General features: G+C 41.1%; 1 protein-coding gene and 1 long non-coding RNA gene across 13 annotated transcripts in view; one reads left to right on the top strand and one right to left on the bottom strand.

Moving 5' to 3' along the window:
• DOCK10 (dedicator of cytokinesis 10) overlaps positions 1–18,765 on the top strand; it is a 290,337-nt gene extending 271,572 nt beyond the window's left edge. For 6 of the 12 annotated variants that reach the window (XM_047721140.1, XM_047721146.1, XM_047721139.1 and 3 more), the window contains 9 exons: positions 51–164; positions 1,830–1,835; positions 7,704–7,850; positions 10,253–10,463; positions 11,647–11,837; positions 13,743–13,843; positions 13,961–14,099; positions 15,381–15,456; positions 18,005–18,765. In XM_047721140.1, coding sequence (XP_047577096.1) covers positions 51–164; positions 1,830–1,835; positions 7,704–7,850; positions 10,253–10,463; positions 11,647–11,837; positions 13,743–13,843; positions 13,961–14,099; positions 15,381–15,456; positions 18,005–18,066 — 1,047 coding nt within the window. In that variant the 3' untranslated portion in view covers positions 18,067–18,765. The remainder of the gene's footprint in view (positions 1–50; positions 165–1,829; positions 1,836–7,703; positions 7,851–10,252; positions 10,464–11,646; positions 11,838–13,742; positions 13,844–13,960; positions 14,100–15,380; positions 15,457–18,004) is intronic. The other 6 variants (XM_047721142.1, XM_047721138.1, XM_047721143.1 and 3 more) reach the window with 3 other exon arrangements.
• Positions 14,095–27,762, bottom strand: part of LOC125095137 (uncharacterized) — a 38,886-nt gene continuing 25,218 nt past the window's right edge. The window contains exon 4 of the long non-coding RNA XR_007125801.1: positions 14,095–14,285. This is a non-coding gene — a long non-coding RNA (uncharacterized LOC125095137). The remainder of the gene's footprint in view (positions 14,286–27,762) is intronic.

Here is a 27,762-nt window from a genome sequence, read left to right as displayed (position 1 = left end):
TTTTTTGTGTCAGCATCACCTTCATGAAACCCTTTGATTTATGGTTTCAGAAATTATCAGATCTCTACTACGACATTCATCGGTCATACCTGAAAGTTGCAGAGGTGGTCAACTCGGAGAAACGGCTATTTGGTCGCTACTATCGTGTAGCATTTTATGGTCAGGTAAGTTCAACAGAAGCTACGTGGCCTCTACATTCTGTTAAACAATGAAACTTTGTCTTTCATTCTCTATGAGACATCAAACTCCACATGCCAAGGGATTGAGAGAATGTGGATGTATCTGGGTATGTCTGAGGGATTTTCTGGATGTGAGGGTCATATGTTTTTCCACGGGAATGCAGTGAACTGAGGAACAAAAGGGTAGAGAAATCCAGGGGTCTTAATACAGATCTAGTTAAACCATGATTTCTAACTTCTTGGAGAACGAGAGCATTTATTTTTCGGCATCATCTTCTTCCCAGTTAACCCCAAACATCTAATTAGAGTTTCACATCCTATGTTAAAGTAAAAGTAAATTAAACATGTTTTGAGGAATGAAATTCATAGCATTCTGAGAAATAAAGAATTCCTAGGGCCTCCACCATGTCAAAGCCCTTTGACCATACAGTCATGCATTTTCTTTCCTCCTCCTTCTAAACTACCACTGATTCTAGGCAGAACACCGTTTGATTTTTTTTTTTTTCTGTATTGTAGGTCAGTATAACTGTTGCGTTATCTTCCCCAGCTCCCCACCTTAGCAGTGAACCAGAATAATAATATTAGTGAGCCATAGCATTAGCCAGAAAATTAAGTAACATATTCTCTATTAATTATGAATGTCTCTGAGCAGTGCTTTAAGTGGAGCAAACCCAGGCACCATCCTGCTTCTTTTCAAGAAGGCTTATAACATGATGACACTGCAGCAGGCATACCTCGGACTCTGACCTGTGTGCACGAATGCTCCATCCTTTTATTTTCATATGACTCTGCCTTGTTTCCTTTCCTACCTTTCCCTCACATAAGACAGTGTTACCGATAGCTTCTTTTTCTCCTCAGAATGTTCAAAGGCAGTAGCTGAAGAAGTCAAATCCAGCATGGTCATTCCATATTGCTTGCCATTAAAGTCTTTTGAAAAACATCTGTTTTCCCCTAATTGCCAAAGGCAGCTTAAAAACTAACTTCTGAATTAATAAAGATTAGCTGTTCTCCACCTGGACAGAGAAGTGTTACCCATTACCCACTTACCATAAACGAATTCATCCAACTCAGATTTTCCTCCTCACATAGCAGCACCAGGATTGCAGAGATAGCCAAAGCTAGTGGAGACAGTCCACAGATGCAGACTAAATGTAGATATGTGTGGGGTCTACACATGTCTACATGTGTAGTGTACCTTGAAGTGATGGTGTACCTTGCAGGGAGAAAATGGGGGAAGCTTCAGGGGAGGATGAAGAAGGTAAGGGAATGATATCTTGAACATCATGAAGGAAAGCAGTATTTGACCTTGGTGAAACATTGACAAGAAACGTGGCGGAACACCCTATTGGAAAGGAAATGTGTGTGTTGAGGGATGGCAGAGGGAAAGACAAGGTTTTCAGGGAATGGTCACAGGCTAACTGAGCAGCAAGGAAGTGACGAACAAGATTCGAATCTACAATCCTTCCAAAGAAAAAGCAGTAAATTGCCACGAATAGTCCAGTCTTGAAAGCCAGATTGCCCACCTGATGGTTTCTCCAGCCGGTCTCTAATACAGGGATACTAAACAGGTAGAAACAAATGCTGCTCTTTTCCTACCAGATTTTAATGCAGACGTTTACTCTTTCCTTCTTTTGGTCTTGATGGTTCCAGGCTGTGGTAAGTGTTCTCTTCTCTGTTTGCATGCTCTAATATCCTCACACTTCCCTCCATATAGTCATACTGAACCTTAACTTTTTGTGTGCAAATCAACGTTTGGTAAAAAGGTGAGATTATCCTGCTTCCCTTCATTTTGGAGTCATCCGGCATTTCTTGAACTAAATTGTGTTTATTCCAGTTATCTGAATTACAAAAATGTATCGTTTACTTTTCACATATATTATCATTCTACACAAAGGTAAATGTGGTTTAAAAACCTGCGTAAACACACGTGCCCTTGTGTGCACACCCAGATAAATATGATCACCACATATTTGCAGTACGTGTAGGATAGACTTAGTATTAGAGATGATCTGCTCATTTCAGACCACTGGGAACTGCAACTGATGAAGAAGGGCGTGGTGGTCAGATTTTTAGAAGTTGGAGTTGCTGCCATTGACAGGCTCCTTCCCAGGCTCCTGAAAGAACCTTGTTCCTTTCCACATAAGTATTGTGGAGAAACAGGGCTCTCTGTAGTGGTGAGCTCTGAGAATTCTCAGCGGTGATGGTCTTAATGTCCAATGCAAAAGATGACCAGTGGACTAAACCTTAAGCCAGCAGGGCAGATTAGGTCTCCTAAAGATTCAGAGAGAAGTGATGTAAGAAATTCTGGAAAGCCAGCAGAGGCAGAAATAACGTGCCAGCACCTAAAGCTCTGTGACACCAAAGAATCTTCTTCCCTTTTTGAACCATGTAAAAGTGCCTGTAGTCATACATTTTTTTAAAAAGATTTTATTTATTTATTTGACAGACAGAGATCACAAGTAGGCAGAGAGGCAGGCAGAGAGAAAGGCAGAAACAGACTCCTCGCTGAGCAGGGAGCCTGATACGGGGCTCGATCCCAGGACCCCGAGATCATGACCTGAGCTGAAGGCAGAGGCTTTAACCCACTGAGCCACCCAGGTGCCCCTGTAGTCATACATTTTTTACCTACAAAAATTATTCACCATAATTCAACATAATTATTGCTAATTAAGCTGGAAAAACAAATTCTTTTCATTATCCACACATTGCCTGTCCACATTTGGCTCTGCTCATCTGACCACAACATACTTTTTTGTAATTCTTTAAGCCCTCCCCATGTCCATACCAAGATTTTCTACCTTCATTTATAAAATGGGGGTCATGGGTCCTTAACTCACCTACTAAAAGAATACTTGAAACCCCTTGTACTAAATAGACTGAGGTGGGGGTGCGGGAAGAACTGGGAAGAGCTACTTTCAAATGATCTAACTTTGTTCTTTTTGCAGATTTCTCAATAACGAGTGCTAATTGCACATTTGGCCTTTTTTTTTTTAAATATGTGCCACCAATATTCTCAATTGTCTTTTATTAAAAATTCCAACCTGAGCTTAAAAGTGTTTTGTTAAATCTGCAGACCTGAGTGCACGCGAAGGCATGGTGCTTTATAAGCTCAAACTCCAGCTGCCTTTGAACAAAAACTAACGGGTCTTCTTGATACACAGACATTTAGAGCCTCAGTCATCAAATGAAATTCAAATACCTGTCCCAGGATACCAAATGGAGAATATGAACTATGGTATTCAGTAGGAGCAGACGGTGCACAGCAATTTACACTTGATGATAAAGAAATACCAACTAGATATGAACATTTCCCTGAACGTGTACAGAATGAAGGTTCCAAAGATCTAAGATAAAGTCTTAACTACTTGATTAGCATAATCCCCATAGTCAGAAATAATTTCTTTTCATCATGGTACTTTATGTCTCTGTAAAATTCATCTTTTAATATCCAAATTGGCATGTCTCACAATCGTGTGGCAAAGATTATGAGAATATAATATGCAGTAGGCTCTTTGCCTTCACAAGGCCTTTGGGTATTTTAGTGTCCCATGTGGATAGTGTTTCTTTACGTGGTATTGGCTAGAGTAGTTAATATTATGTCTGCAATGAGCCAGACAATAGAAAACAAGTTGGAAACTGTTCTTTCGTGGCAGGAAATTAAATTGCAAGTCTTGCATAGCATGAATTTTCTAATGGGACACCTGGCATCACTGACTATGGGAATAATTTTACACAGAGCAGCCCATATACAGCACCCTCCAAAGTGTCCCTAAAGTATTCATTTCCAGAGTAATGAAACAACAGTAGTAATCAAACATCAGCTGTAATCAATGAAATACTTAGGCTCTGATATTTAGCATGTAAGGAAGCAAGTGAATGCCCATTGCATAACTTAAAACATCAGATGCTCCCAGAATGAATAAATCAAAGGCTGTGGGAAATTTTCTTCTCTTGACCAAAGGATATAGAGTCCCGGATTCTCAGTCATGCCTACATGGGTGTAGATGTATCTCAGAATCTTGATAGACTAGATTAAGGGGAGGAGGGAAGGTGCATTCTGGATTCATTCCTTCTCCATTCTGGATTGTGATACATCCTTGTGGCTCCCCACCTATATGAAAACCATTGATATAAAATGTGCATTTTAATACATAAAATAAGTATACAAAATATGTATAGAAAGAAAGACATATTTATATGAAAACATTTCTTGGAGCTTCTCTTCTCATAGTATTTAGCCTATTTTTAATACTTTCTGACCCACATTTAGACATAAGGTTCCTCTTAGGATGCGTTCCTTTGTGAATTTTGAATTACTTAAGTACAATGGCAGGGGCACTTATATTTGACATCCCAATAATGACTCAAGGTCATTGCGAAAACCTGCAAAAACATCTAAGAAGGAGTCCAAGAGTCTATTTTAGTTGTCTTCAGTTTACTGAAGTGCATTTTTATCATAATCTATTGCCTTCCAGTTTCATAATCTATGTATGTTAACTCTACTGATTCAAAGTCCTTGTTTAACTGGAATATGTGCTATTTCCTAATGATAACTGATCAGAACATTTATCACATTGTACAGTGACATTTAGAAAATCAAACTAGCAGGGGAAATGCACATTTCCCACTGCTCTGAAATGCAGTCTACTCATAACCTTGGGACTAAAACAAAACAGAAACTGCCCGTGGATTTTCATCATCTGGGGTCCCTCATTATAAATCATGTATTTCATAGAGCTGAAATTGAAACTTAAGACAATGTCCTGTGGCTCAGCGGGCTGTGATTTGATAGTTTCCCTAGGTGAAAAGTAGGCGCACATTCCAAATATTTTCAGAGCTGCCGTTGATCCGGCTCCAAAAGCTCTTACATGATCCCAGGAAGACACCGATTAAGTTTTTAATTCTGCTACTCCAGCTCCTTTCTCCTTATTTTGGAAGACAGGCCCAACACGTTGATATTTCCAGGCTACGTACATAATAATCACAATTTTTTTTCTGATTAATCACTTACCAAAATATTGAAATCAACACGAGTAGACTTTTTACAATGAGGAGAATTGTAGAGTTTGTGCAAGAGAAGCTGAGGGTATGTATTTTTAAGTACTCGAAACAGTTAAACGGTGTTCCCCGAATGTTAGCCAGAGCTCAAATTGCTCTAGTGACCCAGAATGTTCTTTGTTACCGCTCTCCTTCTCATCACAGCTAACACACACCAAGGGCCTATTGTGTACAGGGCACTGTTCTTGGGGCCTTCCAGTAGAGTTCTGAGTCTGTACCGTTTCCCATCCCCCAGATCAAGGAGCAGGGTTGAAAGAAGGTCACAGTTCATGACCAAGGCCATGCGGTCATAATAATGACAAGAAAATCCTGCTTCCCACCCCTCCTTTCCGGCTAACCCTGGATTCAGAAATTTGTTAGAGGGAAAAATATCGCAGTGAAATGTCTCTTTGTGCTGGTTTTCACAGCATGGTGAGAAAATCTTTTCCTGGAACTTGGGAGACATTTTTCTTATTGAAAAGGAAGTTATAAGTGTTTCTATGGCTCTTGCCCTGTGGAGGTGCTGGTTGATGGCCTCAGAAGCCATATCTCTCTCATGTGTCAGTCTGTCAATTTAGCCACCAACTTCTGACCTTGAATCAGACAAATCTTCACAAAGACAGCAACAGAGAAATCATGGCAGGCTGGAAGTCATGTGGGAACTGAGCCAGACCTCACTTACCCCTACCAAGTCTTGAGGAAAGACCGCAAGGTGCTTTTCATGCTCACGACACTCCAAGTCACTTCTTAAAGCAGTTTGGGGTCAGGACACTCGTATATTCAGCTGTGTTGAACAGTCTCAAAGAAATTGTTCAATAAAAACATCTTGATTAAAATCCATAGAATCTTTTCCAGCTATACCTGGTGCAAATATACCCTTTTTTTAGATGTATGCCCTCTGAGAATTATTTCATTCACCTGTTTATTCATTCGACAAATGTAGAGTGAGTTTCCCTTAAGAACCAGCACTGTGTTAAACACTGAACGTGTCCTGTTGAAAAAAGACCCTTCTCTGCCTTTAAAAAATGCAACATCGATTTTGGGAAACGCTTGACAAAGCCTGTGCTGGTGAATGTGCCTTGTTTGTCATCTTCACTTGCCACCCACTTAGGATACAAAGTACACGGCTCATGGTGGTCACACCTGGACAGATGTGCATTTTGATCATTATTCTTAGATCACCTCACATGAGCCAACAAGATTATGCATATTTGTTGTTACATATAATGAGTATTTTTTTAGTCAAAAATGATAAAAACAAAAAAAGCACAGCTAAGGCTTTTTTGATCTGCAGTATCTTCACTTGGCCCTCGAAAGCCATTTCCATGAGGTAAATTCTGTAGTCAGGAGAAAACCGTATGTGCTGGGATTCTTAACTCCCGACTTTACCTAGTCTTCTGAGGTCACATGAATCCCACAGGAAAGATGCACCTGTATCTCTTCAAAAGGAAGGAGTTATGAAGACTGCCTTACCGAGTGATCCTCAGATAATGAAATCCTACCTTCCCACAGTTTCAAATCAGACAACTATAATTAGTAGAGGCTAAAACCTACTTGCACCTATGGCATAAAAATGACGACGTGGTTACTATTTTGAATCCCAATTCTAGCTTTGCAAGAATGTAAAAGATCTATTAGTAAAGTCAACTGAGTGATGAAATTGCATATGTTGCTTTGGGCCTCTGAAGACATATTACAGTTATTTTAAAAATAGCAGTACTTGGGAGCATACCATATGTCATTTCTGTGATGACAACGATCCAAAGTATGTTGGCTTTGCATCTAAAATGACATGGGACTCGTATCAATGCATAGCTTTAGATACTGTTCCATGACATGCAGGGTTTCCTATGCTAGTTTCAAAGACGTGCAGAAGACCTTATTTAAAAAGGCCAAAAATTGGGCGCCTGGGTGGCTCAGTGGGTTAAGCCGCTGCCTTCGGCTCAGGTCATGATCTCAGGGTCCTGGGATCGAGGCCCGCATCGGGCTCTCTGCTCAGCAGGGAGCCTGCTTCCCTCTCTCTCTCTCTCTCTGCCTGCCTCTCTCTCTACTTGTGATCTCTCTCTGTCAAATAAATAAATAAAATCTTAAAAAAAATTAAAATAAAAATAAAATAAAAAGGCCAAAAATTACTCCAGACTCTGTGTTCTACCCCAGGCTGCCACAAGAGGGCATTCTTCTCCCAAAATATATACAAGCAGAGTTTACTACTGATTTCTACAAACAGAGAAAACATGTGTCTAAGATTATCTCACAAGGGTCTTTAGCCTGGTCAGGAGTGTTTCATTAACGACTGATTCTAACATGATATTTTGTTTTCTTTACTTGACATTTTCTGATCGTGAATTTTATAGGGTGCTAATTAATCAATGGCTTGGATGACAACGGAAGACTGGATGTATTGTTTAAGCAGAGTTTTTGTTTTGCTTGTGATTTGCGATTTGAGTTCCCTAAAAAAGTTGGTGGTTCATTATGTCTCTCCCTTAGGGCTTTTTTGAAGAGGAGGAAGGTAAAGAGTATATTTATAAAGAGCCTAAGCTGACAGGCCTCTCTGAGATTTCCCAAAGACTGCTCAAGCTCTACGCAGATAAATTCGGAGCAGACAATGTGAAGATAATCCAGGATTCCAACAAGGTAAAGGAAAGCCCGTATTCATGCAAGTGTGAGGAGTTGACTTAATTTTTTCTAACTTTAGTAGTTAAAGTTTTCATTTTCTGCCTGACTGTGCAAAGTAAACCACCTCAACTATTTCGGATGTTTTGCTCATTTGTTTATTGGCTGGTTGATCAGTGATTTCTTTTTTCTTTTGTCATAATGTTATATACATGTTTATTCAAATAACTTACAGGTAATCATAGAAACAATTTACTAAATTCTGTACTTATGCCATGGGTTATTTGTTTGCATTTGAACAGCAATCTAAGGGTTAAAGTGATTGGGCCCAGTGGTGGAGTTGGACGAAACAGCACAATGTATGTATTCAGTCATGGAGGTCTTTGGGAGTCATACCAATTTTGAAATCTGTCCTCTGTGACAGTGGCAGACTTGTATTAACCCGAGAACATTCATTTTACTTCCTCATGGCTGCATGAAGCAAGGGCTTACATTCTCTGATTAGATTAGTCAAAATTGGATCTTCTAGTGTGCTTCCATTCGTTTAGCCAACTTTATCAAGCACCTACTACATGCCAAGCCCAGAACTAGCAGCTGGGACACATGGAGTCTCTTCCTTCCAGAGTTCACAGTTCATATAGGGTTAAGAAGAGAAGAATATATGAGAATAGTTAATTAAATAGAGCCAGTGAAGTACCACAGGAGACATGGTCCAAGTCACATGGAGAAAGCTCAGGGCTCCCTTAACAGCTCATTCTTGGCTGGGCAATGCTCCACAGGGGAAGAATGTTTGCTCTGGGAATTGCAGAGTGAGAAGGTGTCTGCTGGAAGCATAGGGCATTCTAAGAAGCCCAGCACAGGCAATGCCAGGAAGGAATGAAAGCGGGAGGTGTGTTTAGAGCCTGCCAGGTCTCAGAATCACAGTTTGGAGAGAAGAGCGTGGCAGAGTGAGGGAGCCGGAAAAGCTGGTTTGTGCCCAAATGTAGAGGCTGTTCCTAGGCCACAAAGGAAAAGGTCTTTTCGCACCTCTCCTCTTTTACACAACTGGCATTTGGAGCGATCTGGGCCTGAGGCTACTGGATCCAGACTGAAGTTGTGACAATGGGCTCATCATTCTCTCCCTTAGCTGGAAAGGTACAAGCCCCTTCCCCGTGAAGATGGACAGAACTGGAACTACTGTCATGGTGGCTCTCTGAAATAGGGGGCATGGACAGAGTTTCTAGTGGTTTCTAGAGTTTCTGTCAAATTTGGTGTCAGACCACTGGAGTCTTCATTCCACCAGAATACCTCCTATCAGCCGGTGATCCCTCTTGGAGAAACTAGTGGCCACTCTGAAACTCTTTTTCTTTTTTTTAATCTGTAAAGTGGTTATAATTATACTCATTTTACAGGGTAATTTTTAGGAGCATTACAAAGAAGTTCTCAAGCTTCCTCAAGTCTCTGGAATCAGATAGGCAGCAAGCAGTTAAACAGATGGAGAAAGCTGGAGGATGTTGAAAAATTCTTCCAGAAATCATTAGGAAAGAGGATGAGACTCATCTCTTCCAACCTTGAAAAATAGCAAAAGCCATTCCCTGGCTGTTCTTGGGACCCCCCCCCCCCCCCCCCCATCTGCCTGCCTTGTTGTTTGAGAAGGCTAGTCACTGCAGCAGAGTCAGTAAATACATTATCTAGGATGATTTATTGCAGATAAAAGAAAAAAAATAGAGAAACTGAAAATAAAAATATTGGCACTCATGAAATAGGTGAATCAGTTAATCCTCTAAACAGACGAAGAACCTCCTTCCACATTACAATCCCAGAGCCCATGGCTCCAGTCTAGGTATGTAGTTGAATCCTGGAGGGACCAAGAGATACACTTCTACGCTCAAGAAGCTCATATTCTAGGGGCACCTGGGTGGCTCAGTGGGTTAAGCCTCTGCCTTCGGCTCAGGTCATGATCTCAGGGTCTTGGGATCGAGCCCTACTGCAGGGAGCCTGCTTCCTCCTCTCTCTCTCTGCCTGCTTCTCTGCCTCCTTGTGATCTCTGTCTGTCAAATAAATTTTAAAAATCTTAAAAAAAGAAGAAGAAGAAGAAGAAGCTCATATTCTAGACAAAGGTAGGGGTATTCATTACAGAAGAGAAAGAAGATCAAAGATTAAATTATATGCCCTAAGCAGGTACTTAGGTGTCCAAGAACCTCAGCTCCTTGGAGGGCTGGCTCCAACCCACCTCTGCCGCTGTCTGGACCACCGTCCAGCCAGTTCCCCTTACTGTCGCTTCAGTTGGCCCAGCTCTGAAGCGATGCCATCGCCTATCTTTCCCCGCGGGGACAGGGACAGGCCCCTCCCTCGGGAGGCCAGCGACGGGAACGCAGAGCCTTCTCACTTCCAGGAGCCCCTGGGGCTCAGACTCCTTCTTTTGCCATAATGTGTTAACCCAGGTAAACCCCAAGGATTTGGACCCCAAATATGCCTACATCCAGGTGACCTATGTCACGCCGTTCTTTGAAGAAAAGGAAATAGAGGACCGGAAGACGGACTTCGAGATGCACCACAACATCAACCGCTTCGTCTTCGAGACGCCGTTCACGCTGTCGGGCAAGAAGCACGGCGGCGTGGAGGAGCAGTGCAAGCGGCGCACGGTCCTCACCAGTAAGTGCCCTCGTGCGGGGCCTCCCTCGCGGGCTGCGCGGTGGCTCTCAGGTTTGCTGACAAGGACCCGGGACGCGCTACATGCGATGTGTGTGCCGGGAAGCGCCTCTTGCCCCTCCTTGGCAAAGTCGACAAGGAGAGAAATTCTCCCGTAGAGCTACTTAATGCACCTCTTCCCTTTAGACGTTCCAGCCGTCAAGGTCATGGTGTGCGCATCCTGGGAGAGGCACTGGGAACTTCCCCCTGCCCTCTCCCTGAGCCTGCCCCCCGCGATTTCAGGGTTAGCAGCTCTCCGAAGTGTGTGCCTTGGGACCAAATTCCAAACCACTCTGGAATTCAGGCTTCTCATTTGTAAACTGAAGGCAAGGGATGACCTCCCCCGTTCCTCTCAGCACCCTCTAGATCTAGTCTATGAGTTAGTCATCCTTTTACCTATTCGGTAAACATGCCATGAGGGCCTGCGAGGGGCTGGACACTCTCCTGGGAATTTAAATAAATGAACCCCGAGTCTTGCCCTCAATGTGTCCACGGTCTGGTAGGAGAAAACCAAGTAAAGCAAGAAATCCAGGCGAGCATGGCCTGAGAAAGAAAAAGGGAAGGCACAGGTAATCCCCCTGGGCGGGGGACGGTCTCCTAGGGCAGACCAAAGAGAAAGTTGAGCAAAGGTGTTCTGGAGGAATCTTGAGAGATGAGCAGTCCTGGAGTACGCAATAGATACAATCGCAGTGTCCCAAATTATAGGAAACATTCATCTTCGGAAAACTTTTCCAGAACTTTTATCATCAAAAAATGAGAACAAAACTATCATACTATATGCTACTGAGTACACATTTAAGCATTCTTTAGGGTGGTTTAGAATAGTTTTTATTTGAATTAGAAGCTGGGGGGGGGGGGGGCGGCGGGGCGGTACTGTTTTAAGACTCTAAAAGCCTAAACCCAGCCAACAGATGAGTAGTTGTTGGCTAGCCAAGTGTAGAAAAACAAGCCAGGTGACAGCCGCTGGGCCCCAAGCTGAGATGTGAGACACCACAGTACACTGGAGGAAAAATAACTCACATACACAGAAACCATGCAGAGTGGAAGATGCTGTATGCAAAAAAAAAAAAAAAAATTCGTCTGGACCTTCCAGTGCCACCCCGGACTCACCTCAACCTTTACCTTCTCTTGCATGTCTTTTGTGCAGCGAGTCACTTGTTCCCATATGTGAAGAAGAGAATACAAGTCATAAGCCAGTCGAGCACAGAACTGAATCCTATCGAAGTGGCGATTGATGAGATGTCCAAGAAGGTTTCTGAGCTTAACCAGCTTTGCACGATGGACGACGTAGACATGATCCGACTGCAGCTCAAAGTCCAAGGAAGCGTCAGCGTGAAGGTAGGCGCTCTCGGAGCGGAGAAGCGCTTGTTATAACGTGAAGCCTGGTATAAAACACCCTAGAAATTCTTTACAAAAGGGCTAAGAGAGACTTTTTTCTGTAAAGTTTCTGAGCAACTTTATCTGAGTCTTTCAAATTTTGTTTCACTGTAAGTACACATGGATGGTGCTAAACACCAGGAGATAAACCTTTTTTTTTTTTTTTAATTTTAGCCTAAATAAGATTTCTTCATCCTCAATCCTTCTTTCCCATCTCCTCTGGATAAACTATGTTCTATATTCTAAAATCTAACTAATGAATTAATTAATGAATAATAAATGTGGCTTTCTCATAAGTATCTGTAAGTAAAAGCCTTATGAAAATGTTCCAAAACAAAATTCTTAAAAGTGTATTAGTTCATAAGATGTGTGTCAGTATTTATCTGACTGTCACATGTCTGAGAAGCAGCAGATGGCCTCCTCACAGTTGGGGATTAAAGAATATATAACAAGCAGACTGTTTGCAAAAGCATAAGCAGTATTTAGGAAAATCAGCAAGGTGGGCGCAGGTCCTAGCTAGAACGTTATCCCCTAGATCTGAAGACAAGGGGAGAGAAGAGTGAATGGGAGCAGAGAGAGAGCTGGGAGAGCCAGCTGGTGAGACAGACAGAGCTGCCTCTGCTAGATAGAAGACCACAAGGAGGAAACCCTGGGTCCAAAAACACCCTGACCAGCTGAGACTAGGGAGAGGCAAGCAAGACACTCACCTTGGGCACAGAATTTAAATAGGCATCAAAACACTCAGTACCCACCATAAAATAATATTAATGCAGGTTTTTTTTAAATAAAAAATGTCAAAAATTTATAATGAACCAAGTGTTCACATTGTAAATAAAGGCAGGCCAGTAAGCATGCCCTGTGCAACTACAATGGAGCCCAAGGCAAAATCAGGAATACAGATCCTGATGATCTGCTCTCTGCTTCTGCACCTACCTCTCTTCTGTGTCCCCCATGGGTGACTCAAAATAGCAATAATAATAAATCTTTTAAAGCCAGAAAGCAAAAGACCCATTGCTGTACTCCAAACGGAACAGCTTCCCTCAGCACATAGGTGTGTCGAGGAAAGTGAGCATTGGATCTGGAGAAGCAAAGGAGAGTATCCATAACATTTACTCATTCTACCATGCAGGCAATCCCTCCCCCATAAGGGCCTTTGAAGACAACTCTAATACAGTGTTAGCTTCCTTCTTCTGTGACCGTATTCCTTCCAAGCCCTACAGTCACAGCAAAAGGCTACAAACACTAAAGAATATGGACTCCTTCACAAGTGTGAGCCTACTCATGTGTGTGCACATGAACGGGACCTGGCATTGTGCAGTCACTCAGCAAATCTGATAAATGCTTCCTCCGGCCAGTATCTAGGCCAGACTGTCAAGTGGAATACAGTCAAACAGCGTTTCCCAGGGCGGCACATACACCACCACCATAGAATGTCGCTTGTTAATAGTTCAGTGTTTATTGTAATGTGAACAGAAAAAAAAAAAAAAATAAGTAGCACATCAAACATTTGATTTCACAGATGTTAAAATTAAATGGATTTAAAGTAAGGAAAAATGAGTCACGTTTTCAAAGATAGTGAAAAAATAACGGTGCAAGCCGAGTGCAGATATGACAAAAATGGGAAATGATGGGCAAGTGACAGTTTGCGAAGGGTGGTCATGGAGTACAGCACTCAGATTCGTCCTTCAGGAACTTACTACTGAGTTAGAGGACAGCAGATGAGACAGGTAGCGCATCATTAGGTCACCAGGCTCTGTGAGAGGATTGGGGTGCTGCGTGATTGGTTCTACTCCTTCCAGCAGTGGAGAAGGCCCCATCCAAGGAAGAGATGGGATGGCCCTCAGCCAATTCTCTTCTCCCCAACAGGTTAATGCTGGGCCTATGGCCTATGCACGAGCTTTCCTTGAAGAAACCAATGCAAAGAGATACCCTGATAACCAAGTAAAACTTTTGAAGGAAATCTTCAGGTAAGTTTTTCTGTGTTGGAATGTACCTCCTCCAGGTAGCAGAGTCTCTCAGCAGCTTGACTCGGAGCTGCCACTTTCTACGGCTAATTGGTCATTTGCTTTTCACTGTCACTAAAGGCAATTTGCAGATGCGTGTGGGCAAGCCCTTGATGTGAACGAGCGGCTCATCAAGGAGGACCAGCTGGAGTACCAGGAAGAACTGAGGTCCCATTATAAGGACATGCTTAGTGAACTCTCCGCAATTATGAACGAGCAGGTAAGACTTGGCTTGAGGTGGCCCAAGCTGCCACGTTATAGAAACTGTCCATTCTGTCCCTAGTGCCAGAAGGACTGTAAATGTCCCTTTTCTTACATGAACAGCATGAGCACAGAGGTTCTCACTCCTCCATGTCCAAGATTCTTTGCCTCTCAAATCAGAGATCAGGTTACGGGAGAAAAAAATCTATAGGGGTGGGGGGCGATGAGAACCCAAGTAATTTCCAAAGTTTCAGGTATGTTTATCCAAACTCTATGCAAAGTTGGCTTTCTAAAATAGATGGAACCTTTTAGACACCAAGGAACACAGGATGACATTCCACTAGGTTTGCTGCCACTCCTGTCACCCCAATATACACCTCTGCAACGCCCAAGTTGTGAGGTGGAGTTCTACCACCAGGGGTCTCTGCACCATACTCGAGAAGAACCCTAGGTCTAAGGTCAAGGCTTTGTAAGGTCCAGACTGCACCTACAGAGGCTGGGCATTCCTGAAGATGTGCAGAATTGGGGTAAAACTTAATCCTCTACCCCACCAGCAGGTCATCCATGCATCTAGCATGTTCCATAAGGGTGTGCACAAAATCTGGATATTCATTAATCACAATACTTTTTGAGGCACAGAAATCAAGTGGAAAAGCCAAGGGCCACTCTTTGACTTTCCAGCATCCATCAGCTCCCACACCTGGACATCCTGACCTGGACCTCTTACTACTCACGGTCTTCTCCAGGAGTTTGATGTGCTCTTTACAGAATAACTGAGCAGGAGAATTTGAATAATCTCCTAACAGTGCCTCATGCACAGCAGCCACTCATTAAAAATTAGTTCCCCTTCTTTTCTTTCAATGGCCTGGCACTATCAACACTATTCACAAAGCATGAAATGTATCTCATGCATGTTTTCTTCCCAGTGCATTTCTCATTGTTTCTTTTGTCTTCTTTTCCGTCTCCTTTTACCCACATTTTAAACTCTCCAAAGTAGCTAGGGGAAGAAATTGGTTAATTGATTTATGTTGGAGATCATTAATCTCCCTGGATAGGATTTCTCAATGAGGGATTATTGTTAGTGGGATTTGGGATTATGAAGGGACGATGGGAATTAAAAACTCAAGAGAGATGCCTCGGTGGCATGGGGGCAATCATAGATTTGAGAGTGAAACAAAAGAACGAGCAGTGGACCTTAAAGCTGGAAAAGGTGGTGAAGAAATGTTTGTTTCCAACTATAAATTACATCTGACCTTGAAACTTCGGGCAAAAAATACTTTTCTCTTTTTTTTCCTGGCAGCTCTGTCGCGGTCCGTGTCTGTACAGCTTCTGTTCCTCTGTGTCTAGTATTTCCCTCAGTACTATAAGCAAAAGTGGTATGTTTTTCTTTCCTTATGTCTACACTGTCCTTTGTGGCCTTCTGGTCTGCCTATCTCTTCCTAGTTGTTCGTATTCCCCCAGACACCTCCACGGTGGCTAGTGTTCTCTGAGTGTTTATTTAATTAGAACAATTTTATTTCCATTTCGAGATAGACTGATATTTAAAAAAAAAAGCTTGCTGATTAAAGTTAAAAGCTTATCTTTTATTTATTTTTTTTAAGTAGGCTCCATGCCCAACATGGGGCTTTAACTCACAACCTTGTGATTGAGAGTTCCATGCTCTTCCAACTGAGCCAATGAGACACCCCAACAACTTAGCTTTTAAAAAGAAAATTCATACTCAGCCAATTTGTAAAATATATTTGAGGTCAATTGTATCTGAAACAAAGATTCAGTATACCTCAAATTGCAACAGCAACAAAAAACAAAAACAAAACAACAACAACAAAAATCTTCTGCACAAATATAAGAACCAGCTGATTAAGAGGAGAGAAAAATAATTCTTTTACAGGATACCTTTACTAAAAGAAGCAAAGTTTAAGTTTGTACTTCCTGGAAGTTGATTCAAAGAAAAGAAATGGATGGATTTCACAGATCTTATTATTCAGTAAAAGAAACAGATCTGTTGGCAGGAAAGATAAACTTTCCCCTGGTCCTGGGGATTTGTCACATTGGTATTTACATATGGGAAAATGACAACAACGTATGTTACCTTCAAAAAAAGTTTTCCTTAAAAATGATTTACTCTATTATATGGGTTTTCCATATTTCCACCTTAGATTAAAATGAGGACAAAGTATTAACTTCTAACTCTGTAAAAGAGATTCTAGAAGAGAAACTAGTTAATAATCATCAATCGTAAGTATAAATTATCCATAGCAAAACTATAAGATATCTAAGTGAAATTAGCTATTTTCATGACAATCATCAATAACTGTTATTCATTGGTTGTAATGAACAATTTCCTAAAATCAGAAAGAGTTAGCCAATGATTAAGATCTATAAAGTCTCTAGTATTTTAAAAAATGGGTGTTGTCTCAGTTCAGATTTACAACAACAACAAAAAAAATTGTTTACTTCTTTTCTCAGTTTTTTTTAATGAAAAAGCATCTAGCGGTAATCATTGAATTCAAACTCTAGTGGAGGGAAGGGTTGTCTAATATTAGCATGATCTTGTAATGCATGAATTCATTCACATACCTTTATACTTATGACATGTTCTGGAAGAAAATTACATATATAGTTACAGTGAAGAGAGAAATTCTACCCTTGAACTTTTAAAAATAGAAATAGTGTTAGAATAGATAGACATAGAAAGAAAGAAAAATAGCAATGGCATTAATTATGCAGTTGACTCCAAGAGTGCCCAGAAAAGTCCTAGCTAAGAGGGTATCCTGAAGCCACCTACTTAGTGAAAGATTCAGTATACGGAAGGAGATGGACTAAGATAAAGCGGATGCTAACGTGTAAAATGGAGATATTGGGATGAAGCAGTTCGGGTTGCTAAAGTGAGAGGCAGACAACAACTACCTTAATAGGCAGCCAGAATTTTATAAGCCACACTATTTTATAAGTAGCCAAAAAAACATAAAACCTCCTTTGATGGAGGCCAAAGTGATACATGTAAGTAACTGGAAGAAACATAAATATAAGATGCTCATTTGGAGTCTGTTTCAGCACTGACGGTGATAACATTGTGAAATCAACGGCCGTAATGAATCTCAAATATAAAATACAGAGAAAGGAACGGGTCCACTCTGTTATGGTGCCAAGAAGGCAAGATGCAAAGGCATGTTGCTCCAGGAGTGTCAGATACTCTAAGGACACTTTATTTCCCAAATTATTTAAGCAGAACTTGTGGCATCCACCATAAGAAGGATTTATGGGCAGTCTAGGATACCCAGATGCTTCGTGCTCTGTGTAACCTGTCTTGGAGGGTTAAAGAGGGTTAAAGCTAAACCATAGTAATATGTTAACTAAGTGGAAAAATCTTTTGAAATATCCATTAAGTCTCTCCCTTACAGAGATACATTTTAGAGGTACCTACAGTTTCTACTGTTGTTATCATATTTACATATCATTATTCGCACAGATTTGACAGGAAGTTATTACTTAGGCATGTTAATATTATTTTCAAATAATATTAGTGTATTTTTTTCTTATATTTCCATTAATGCAAACATTTAAATGAGCTTTCGGGTGTTTCCCCTTTTTGGTATTTTGACAGTATAAATTGTAAACTTTTAGAATAAAATGAAATTCTGGAAGTACTCAGATACAGTCATAAAGTCATTATTTATAAATTTATCTCTGATAGTCAAAGAGTATTGTGAAGCTATTTTAAATCTTGCCAAAATGCTTCTGACATGGGCTTGCAAAAAATTACAGAACTATTCTGATAAGCTCATTTTCAACAACTCACAGCGGTCCTTATGGGGGTGGGAGAGAAGCACTGTTCCGGGTTTTAATTTTGTGCTTGCCAATATTAACACAAAACTCTCTATTTTCCTTTTGATTTGCCGTGTTGCATTTCATCCTGTCAAGATTACGTACAGGGACGACCCGTCAAAGCGCGGAGCGGAGCGAACCTGCCCTCTGGTAATTAGCAGGGCGGCCCCGGCTGTGCCCACCGTCTCCATCTCAGCCAGTGAGGAAGCTTGAGTGGAGGTCTGCTGCATCAGACACACCTCTAAAGGAACCCTCTGAATTTGCAGCTCATCTCGGGGAAGAGAGAGATTTAATTTATTTGAAGTTTTTATAGTGTTAAAAATTTTTTTTTTTTTACCTCGCTAGCTTGAAAATTTTGCCCGCCTCCGGTTTTGCACATTTCTTATGGTTTGTTTGTTTGTTTTTTCCTTGAGCAACATTGATCAAGTCAAGCTGAACATTTGCCGTGAAATTGCAATGAATGTGTAGCTCAAAAGCAAACCCTAAGTTTGCTGTCAGTTATAATGTGTTCAATACCAAGCCCTAGTACATATATTTTAAAGGTCAAAGTGAATGTTTTTGTAACATTTAAGCACATTTCAAATGTAAATAGAAGATTGTAAGATATATGGTTTTTACCAAATTTAAAAGAACCTTTTTAGTTAATACTTATGACAGTGCTAAAATTGTATGAATAACATTTCAGATACCATTATATTAAAATATTTGTGTATGTGTACAAAAGTGTTGATAAATACTAACCTTTAAAGTTTGTGGAGTTCCTTTATTTGTAATATATGTGCTCTTAAAAGCAATGGGATGTGAAATTATGTAAGTATTTTGTTGTTAATAGAAATAAAAAATACAGTTACTTTGCATTTGGTTCCCTCTTGAAGAGTGGGTGAGTTCCTACTAAAAGTGGTTTATCGGACTGGATACTTGCTGAACGCAATCCCATATTCACTACATATGGTGCCTCCTTAAGAGGTTAGGGAAAGGACTCCACACTCAGCCAGGCTGTTACTCCAAAGATCAAATCAACATGCCAGAAGTTTCCAAATCTACGATAATAGGATGACTGGGGAAGATAGAATGAATCAGAATCTTGAGGGCTGTGGTATTTAATAGGGCTCTTCACAAATATTCCATATAAACTTGCGGTGGGATTGCATGTTCCTGCCTCTTTTGAAGTTAGACTTGGCCGTGTCACTTGCTTTTGAAATGTAAGCAGAAGTGACATGTGTCATTTTCAGGCAGATACTTAAAAGCCAGTAAGTGGTTCTGCCCAATCCTCTCACTGAAGCACTCACATGGAAATGAGGCCTCTATCAGCCTGAGTCCCCAAGTGACCACAACGAGCATACACACACACACACCCCACAACTACCACCACTACCCACCAACCTTGTCAAATACAGAGTCTGAGTCAGCAGCACATTTGGTTGTATTAAGGTCCCAGGATTCAGGGACTGTTTGTTACCACAACATTATGAGTTCATCCTGGATGAATTGTGACTGATGCTCAACCGTGTTTGGGAACCACTAACACATTCCACCTCCTCCTCCAGCCAGCTCTCTCCCCCAAGCAACACCAGCAGCAGTGCAGCTGAACTGAGCTGCCTCCAGATGCAGAAGGCAAGCTCAGGAAGAGCATTTTACATTCACCCCTGGCAGCCATTCCAAAGGTCTAGCCTCCAGTTAGGAGACTTTGGCTGAGTTCATCTTTGTCCTTCAAAAGTCCATCAGCCACTATCCACAGAGGACCACAAAGGAGGGTAGACCTTAGAAGACATATTTAAATACTGTGAACACAGAAGTGATAAAATCGTATTTGAGATTAAAACTCTGATCACTCAAGATTCACGTAACTGCTCTTTTCTCAAAAAGAATGCACTCTTTTACCTTAAAAATAAATAAATAAAGCCCTGTGATGAGATGACCTCTGATTCAAAGTAACACTCCCTGCTTCATTCTGATTCCAACTTTCTGGGTATTTGCCTGGCAGGATAGAATCTTGGTCATCTCATCTAACTTCCTCATCATTACTATACCAAGAAACCAGGAAGACTCTTCCCCTGCTACTGTTCCCACTCAATTTCCACCTTTAGTCTTGAGACCTTAAGCCCATCCCAACCCACCCATTCCCCTGCCCCAAGGACACTGTCAGCAATGGGCTACCTGCCCAAATCTGAAAATACAATCTATAAGGAAGTAATCGTAAATAATGGGTCTTTGGGCCACCTGGTGACTCAGTCCACTTAGTGTCCAACTCTTGATTTTTATTCAGGTCATGATCTTGAGGTCCTGGGATCGAGCCTCCTGACAGGCTCTGCTTGAAGATCCTCTCCCTGTACATCTGCCCCTCCTCCCTTATGCTTATATACACACTCTCTCTCTCTCTAAAATAAATATTTTTTAAAAATAGATATTTTTACTTTTGTTAAATGCCCAATATTCTACTCACAAGGAGGAGTATGTTCAATGACTTCATTGTGGTTTGCTCCAAAGTGGTTCCTAGATCAAGTCGTTGAAGATTTTTTTTTTTTTTAACAGAGAATGTAAGAGGGAGAGAGAGAAGCAGACTCTCCACTGAGCAGGGAACCCAATGTGGGGCTCCATCCCAGGACCCCAAGATCATGACCTGAGCCGAAAGCAGACACTCAACCAACTGGGACACCTAGGTGCCCCATATAGCAATAGCCTAAAACAATTGCTCTAGAGACAATGAGCTGAAACCACTCTGCCTTAACAGCATCAAAACTTACCCTGCACAGTCCCAGAACCTTGTACTCCTGACTTCTTTAGACCAGATGTATCAAAAACTGGCTTCTCGGAGACTGAAGCCAGCACATCCACATTTTATCTGTGGCACACAATGTCTTTAGGTTTTTGCAATTAGATATCAACACTTAAATACTCAGAGACAGGTAAAATTCCAGCTTCTTAACATCTGTTAAGAAATCAGGCTCTATGGCAATGCTGGATTCAATTCCCACATGACAACAATCAGTTAAAGCTGAGGTACTGTTGACCATTTACATGTGCCTTCCAGCTTGCCAGAGTTGGCACCAGGTCCTAACTGACTTACGCCTGATCAACCCTCTTACCTATTTCCTGCCTAGACCTAGGCACATGCAGACCTCTGTTCAGATAAGCTTTTTATATGTAAGCATTGTGATCACTAGATGTGGACAGCAGATCATCTGTTTCAGAACTGGGCAGGATACAAGTTAAAAGGCATATTTCTGAGCTCTATCAACCTTCTGAAATAGAAACCCCTAGGAGCCATACCCAGCTCCACATGATTCTTAGGCACACCAGGGTATAAAAATTCCACTGAGTCCTCTAATTAACTACCCCTAAAAATGTACTTTGCAGAAGACAATGCCTTGTGTACCAGTGACCTGATTTTCAATTGCCAAGACAGTGAATTCTTATTTTATATTCTTTTTATCTTTGTATAACTTCTCTCAGCAATCTACAGCATTTTACCCAAATTAATAACTCCTCAAAATAATCTCAGTAAAGAAAAAAATGATAGTAAATTTCACAGTTCTACAAATGGAAATGGAAAGAGTAAAAATAAGACAAGTAGGATCATTTTCATTATTTACCCTGGAAAGTATCCAACACAGAATATGTGGAGGTAGTGCTTGGGCTCAGTCCTGGCTCTGTCCACCATCCATTCATCATCTCACTCAGTAGCTACCTCTCTTCCCATTCTCATTTTAAAGTGCAAAATGCCCAACCTGTTAAAAAAAAATTAACATATCCATGAATTTTTGGTAATAATTACCTTACAAACAAGTGTCCATTATCCAAACCCACACAGTATGTCCCTATTTTAACTGTGTTCTCATTCATTTAGAGACCAATATAAATGGTTCAATTAGCCTGTTTCCTTCAGAATGACATACTGTTTTCTGAAAAATGGAGAGCAAGTTATAGGGAAGTATCAACTTCCAGAACCCTAAACGCTGCTCTGCAAGATTTTACCGTATGTGTAGATTGACTTTTCATCTTATAGTATTGTCAAACTCCAGAAATATAAAAAGATATATGTATATATAAAATCAGTACTCTTATGAACAGTTAGGAAAAGAAACAAATTTGAAAGCAAATGTGATAAATGATCCCAAATTACACTTTAAATTTGCTCACCTTACAAGTGGTCTCCAAATCCTCCACTCCTTACATTTGTATCAGTGAAAAATTATGTATATTTAAAAATAGATATTATATGATGAAATATGATATTTTGTTCAGAAAATGATGAAGTACAGGCATGACTAATGTTCAGGATTCTCTGCAGGAAGCCCCTTGCCCTCCTTCTAGTTCCTTATCGTGCCTATTTGCCTACATGTACCTTTTACTCAGATCCACAATGTTCTGTTCACTTGGGGGAAAAACAAAACAAAACAAAACAAGACTATTTTGTGCTTCCTTCTGACAGAAAGATCCATTTCCCTTTTCTCCAACCACACAAATCCAACCCATAGACATCAGGACTAGCTGAATTCATGCCTGTGGTGGATGCTATGACACCACAACAGTTCCACCCTCGAGGACTGAGATACCCATTCTGCCAGCTGCTCAGAGGTCTGGCAGCTAACGTCTCTCCTCTGAGTCCCTCTGGCCCAAGGTCACATCACTGCCCGGAGGAAGCTTACGTTCAAGGATTGGTTGATGGTGGAAACCGCAAAAGCCTGGCTTCTTTGCCCCAATCCAAGACAACTCTGAAAGGCCATCCCGGCTCCCTGGCTCCTAAATAAGAGGTCATCTGTAACCACATCATGATTGAACAACTCCCTCTGTCCACTCATCTTCTGAAGAGGATTCCCAAGAGGCACTGATTCCCAATACATTTCCTGCATGTACACCTCCACATAGACTCTGTTTCTTTGGGAACAGATCAAGTCAACAGCTTTTCAGATATTTTGCTTATGACTCTTGCTCACCTGGATTTCTCATCCTCTGCCCTTCGGTGGCCAAATTGCCCTGAATCTCCCATTTTTCTTAATTATGTTGTCGGTTATCATTTCATGTGTACCTGTGTTCTTCCCAACCCTATCATGCCTTCCTTGAAGGCATATTGTGTCTTAATATTCTTTGTATTCTTTGCAGTTCAAATTACTGACCCGAACTTCAGAGTTCTGGAGCTCAGCTCTCAAACTCTTGTCAGGATGAAACAGTTCCAGAAAAAAATGCTAGGGAAGGGAATGAGGAGCAGAGGAATGAAGAAGCAGAGGAATGAAGAGCAGATTGTGAGACGATAGGTTTGAGGCCAGAAGTCAAGTGTCCTCAAATCTCTTTTTTAAGGGAATATTTTTGAAAATATCAGAGTTTACTGCTTTCTGGTTTCTCCTCAGTTCTCAGCCTCAGCAGAATTTTGCTACTAAAGTATTTGGCACTAAATCTGTAGACACCTAGGAACAAATTAAAGCAAAAGTATTAATGACATGATGTTTTCATTTGGAAGCTTTCCAGCTCCTCTTTGTTTCCAGTTCCCTTCGATTCCTATGCCCACCCCATCACCCAATGCTGCCTCACTATCGTCCCACACTAGCCCTCCACCCAGCCCTATCTTCCTCAGGCAGAAACCCCACACCTTTCCAGTCTGTGCTTGCCCTCTTTCCAAATGGGTTCTGATTCAAATGCCAATTCCAATCATAGGTAGGTTGTTGCCTGGAATGCCTGGGATGCTGGGTTGGGGAGAATTATGCAAGGCCACCTTTGCTCCCAGAAGATATGCTCCACTAGCTACATGATGGGCACAAGAGCTAGGAATGGCAGCCTACCTGCTGTTCCTTTGCCATCCATGCATGAACCCTCCTCAAAGGCTAACATCAAGTTATCTCAAGCTATAGTGCCACTGTCTGATTATAGGCAAGAGTGATATGGTTTCCTAGTGTTAACAATCGCTGTTGTTAACAACATGATTAACCCAATCAAACAACAATCGTAAACCCCAGAAAGTGAAATTCTAAATGTTGGAATTGTAGGTCTTCAGATATTCTGCCACTAAAGCTCTTCCTCAACCCACACTCTTCTCTACCATATCACTGCATAGACAATCATCTCTTCCATGTAGGCTGAAATCATCCCTGAACATATTCATTTAAGTCAGATCTAGGTGAAACAGTACATGAGTTACAAAAAACCATCCCTACTAATTGCCTGAAGTCTCAGCTAGGTATGTCCTTGGGCAATCACTTGAACTCTCTAAGAGAAAGATATGATCACCCCTGAACAAGTTGTTATGAAAATTAAGAGAATAAAACAGATGTATGAGTACTTTGTTGAGTGTTATCCATATATGTCTTATGCTAGTCACTAATTGAAAATTGTCAAATATCAACCCTACCAACTCATGCTATCTTCCCACATTATCCCAATGCAATCAGTATCTGATTCTCCTGATTCTCGGACAACATTCAAGGTATGATGGCCACTGAGAGAGCCACATGTACATAATGTTAATGAAACTTGAAGGCATGAGAAAGTTTATGGGGGATACTGAATTTTTTAAGAGAGTGAAAAGGAGCTCAAGATATCATAAGAGCTGACATTTGAGAGTCCCCTCGCCATGTCTTTTGAAGCTCCACCCTAGTTATGTCCTGAAAATAATGAGAATATCCATGGTCTACTTAGAGAACACGGTCCCATCCTGGCAAGGAGCAAATTTGCCTGAGCCGTGAAAGTGGTAAGCGTTGATTTGCCTATGGGATCGGGAGCGGAGCAGCTATGATTAGGGAGCAGATAGGCAGATAAACAAGTTTGGGCTCAGAACCTGGGTGATTAGGTGTTGTGGGTAAATTATAGAGATGAGAAGACATCAATCAAAGAGAGAAATTCCCATGAAAGCTCTAAACTCCTCTGCCTTTCCCTTGCCCCTAGAGATTACTGTAGGGAATGCATGTGCTTTGGGATGAGAAGGAAAGGAAGAATAATTTGATAGAATGATCATAAATCACAAGTCTCAAGAGAAATACTACAGTAAGCACATAAAGTTGATCTTACAAGAATAAGGAGTAAAAGATAGATCAAAACATGCCCAAATGGGGTTCGTGAATGTTGCTTGGAGAAGGTAATGGTGATTAAGCCTGAGTAATTGTGTGAAAGTTTACAAAGAACAACTTTAAATAACACTAATGTCAAGGATCCTCCAGAGGAATCTGTTTGCCATTTTCTTACATCATTAATATTAATACCCAACTATAAAGTCATTGTTTCTTGAATGTATTGCTAACGTATAAAGGATATTTGTTTTTGAAGCTGATGACTTTGTATTTCATCAAAAGCACTACAACTGTAACTACTAAATCCAGTTCCTAAGTTATAAATAAGATAGTCAGTGATAGTTGCAGGATATTTTATTAAAGAGAATGCCCCACTGACCAAAGAAGTTTGTTCCATAATACTCACAGGGAGGTTAGTAAGTCCCTTTGGATTTCTAAGGGACTCATCTTCTGAAATGCAATTTTTCCCTTTGAATGAGCAATTTAAAAATAAAAGAAAAGTAACGTTCCAGAAACCCAACTTAAATCACTTCTTTAGAAAAGAAATTTTTATTTTTTAACAAAAGTCAAGTAAACTAGAAATCTAGCCAGGAAGGCTCTGGAGTGTTCTTTGAAAATATTTCCTAGCAGTGACCCAAGGCCATGGCAGAGGCCTTTCACCACCTCAGCTCAAAAATATTCCTTTGGATCCAGGAAGTCAAATGGCCCATCACATTCTGTGGAGTGGTTTTCGAAGTTAAGACTCTCCTGAACAGCTGAGTAAAATAGACATTGACTCTCCTAGGTTTATGGAATTAGTTATTCCTATGCTAGAGGATTGGGGAAGTACATGGCCCCTCACTCTGCCTTTAACCTTAGAAGAGCTGAAAATAGGATTCCTTTCTAGAAAGAAACTGTTCCCATTAGGATTTCAAGCTTAAGAGTTGCAAATCATGATGCAAAAGATCTTTATTCTACCTTTAAGTGTCCCTGATTCAGAAACCACGGATATCTATAGTTACTGCTGGACAGAGTGGTGAAAAACAGTAACAGGCTTATGAAACCAGTATTCACTGTCTCCTGGAGTGTCATTGGCGTTTATAACTGTGCTAACAGAGCTTCTCTCCCAACATTTTTTTTTTTTCTATCTTACTGTTGGTCCTGCTTGGAATGAGTCAGAACCTCAAGAGTGGATGGGTAGGTGCCACTCCCCGAAATGGGGATTTCCTAACATCATACATTGGCAAGAAGGAAATGAGAGGCTTAAAAAAATGCATGAAACACAAATAAGCCTAGTCCAGCAAAGTAAGCCAACACCTCCCTGACTCCCAGGCTGATCACCAGCCCTCGGGAGTCTGAGGTTTTCCACTTGCAAAAGCCCCCATACGATGAGACATCTGTTTGTTGCTGGAGGATATCATGGCAACATTATTTATACCTCTCAAAATAACTTCCATTTGGCATTATTCATAAGTACATCATTAGAAGTTGGATTTTCAAATCAAGCTGTCAGTAAGATAACAAGATGCCTTAATTGAAGAATGGGTTTTAGTGTTTTGGTTACTATCAATTTTTCCAGTCCCATCAAATGTGCAGCTTTTCTACTCCTTTCAAGAGAAACTGAGAAAGAGTGACTTTGGCAAAAATGCAGGGCTCCCAGGGGACGACGCAGCTGCAACCCATTCCCTCTCCTGGAAGCCATAGAAGTAACTCGTGGTTGGAGTTACTGAAAGTTGCTCCACCGTTTCACCCCAGAAACAGCCTTGAGTGCAGTGAGAACTATGCTTCACTTTCTCATTCATTTCATCCTTCATCAGAATTAGCAACTTCTTAGATTATGTATTTATCGTATCCCATGATGTGTTCTTTGAAGCTGAAAGGTTAGCATATTCTCCTTTTGTAAATTAAGAAGTAACATTCTGGGGTGCCTGGGTATCTCAGTCGATTGGCATCTGCCTTTGGCTCAGGTCATGATCCCAGGGTTCTGGGATCAAGCCCCACGTCAGGCTTCCTGCTCCCCGGAAGGCTGCTTCTCCCTCTCCTACTCCCCCTGCTTGGATTCCCTCTCTCATTGTCTCTCTCTATCAAATAAATAAATAAAATCTTAAAAAAAAAAAAAAAGGAAGTAACATTCTCCTTGTCAGAATTCCCCACTTACGTTTCTGTACTGTGATATCTTAACATTTGAATATGCAATTAAAATGAGATCTGAAAGACTTCTTATAGCAATCCATTGTCACTGGTCAAAGACAAACATCTTCTCCTGGCCTCTCACAGCTAAGATGCTGCATGGTTCAAGAGAAAAGAGAACACTCCGTAAAAGGAAACAGAAAACAAGTAGTTGAGTCAAAACATGAAGATAAAGATGACATCTTGCATGCTTCCGCAGTCCAGAGTCCTAGCGACGTCCCTGGCATAGAGAAGAGTCTTGATGAACACTCGCTGGAAGTGTAGGTGAATGAATGAATGAATGAAGCAAAAAGGAATCAAAGTTAGACTTCCTTGAGCAACTTCTTACCAACTAATGACTCTAATTTTCCACTGGAGGGGGAAAGTATTAAATCGGAAAGGCATAGTGGTTTTAGTTCGGGTTTTGGAGCAGATCTAAAACCCCAGCTCCACCACTAATCATGTGTGTGATGTTGCGTGAGTATCCTTACTGAGCCTCAGCTTCATCATCTGTAAAATGGTCATGATGAACACACTGATTCCATGGGTTTGTGAAGAGGAGTAAGTAAACTAAAGAGCAGAAACAGTAGCATATGGCCTGGGAACAAGAAACTCTTGATATCTGTGAACTAGAATTTCTGGAGAGGAAAAAGAGAACTTAAAAATTCATTTAAGGGGCACCTGGGTGGCTCAGTGGGTTAAAGCCTC

Source organism: Lutra lutra, chromosome 3 (assembly GCF_902655055.1).
Source record: "Lutra lutra chromosome 3, mLutLut1.2, whole genome shotgun sequence".
Taxonomy (NCBI): domain Eukaryota; kingdom Metazoa; phylum Chordata; class Mammalia; order Carnivora; family Mustelidae; genus Lutra; species Lutra lutra.
This window is presented reverse-complemented; position numbering and strand designations above follow the sequence as displayed.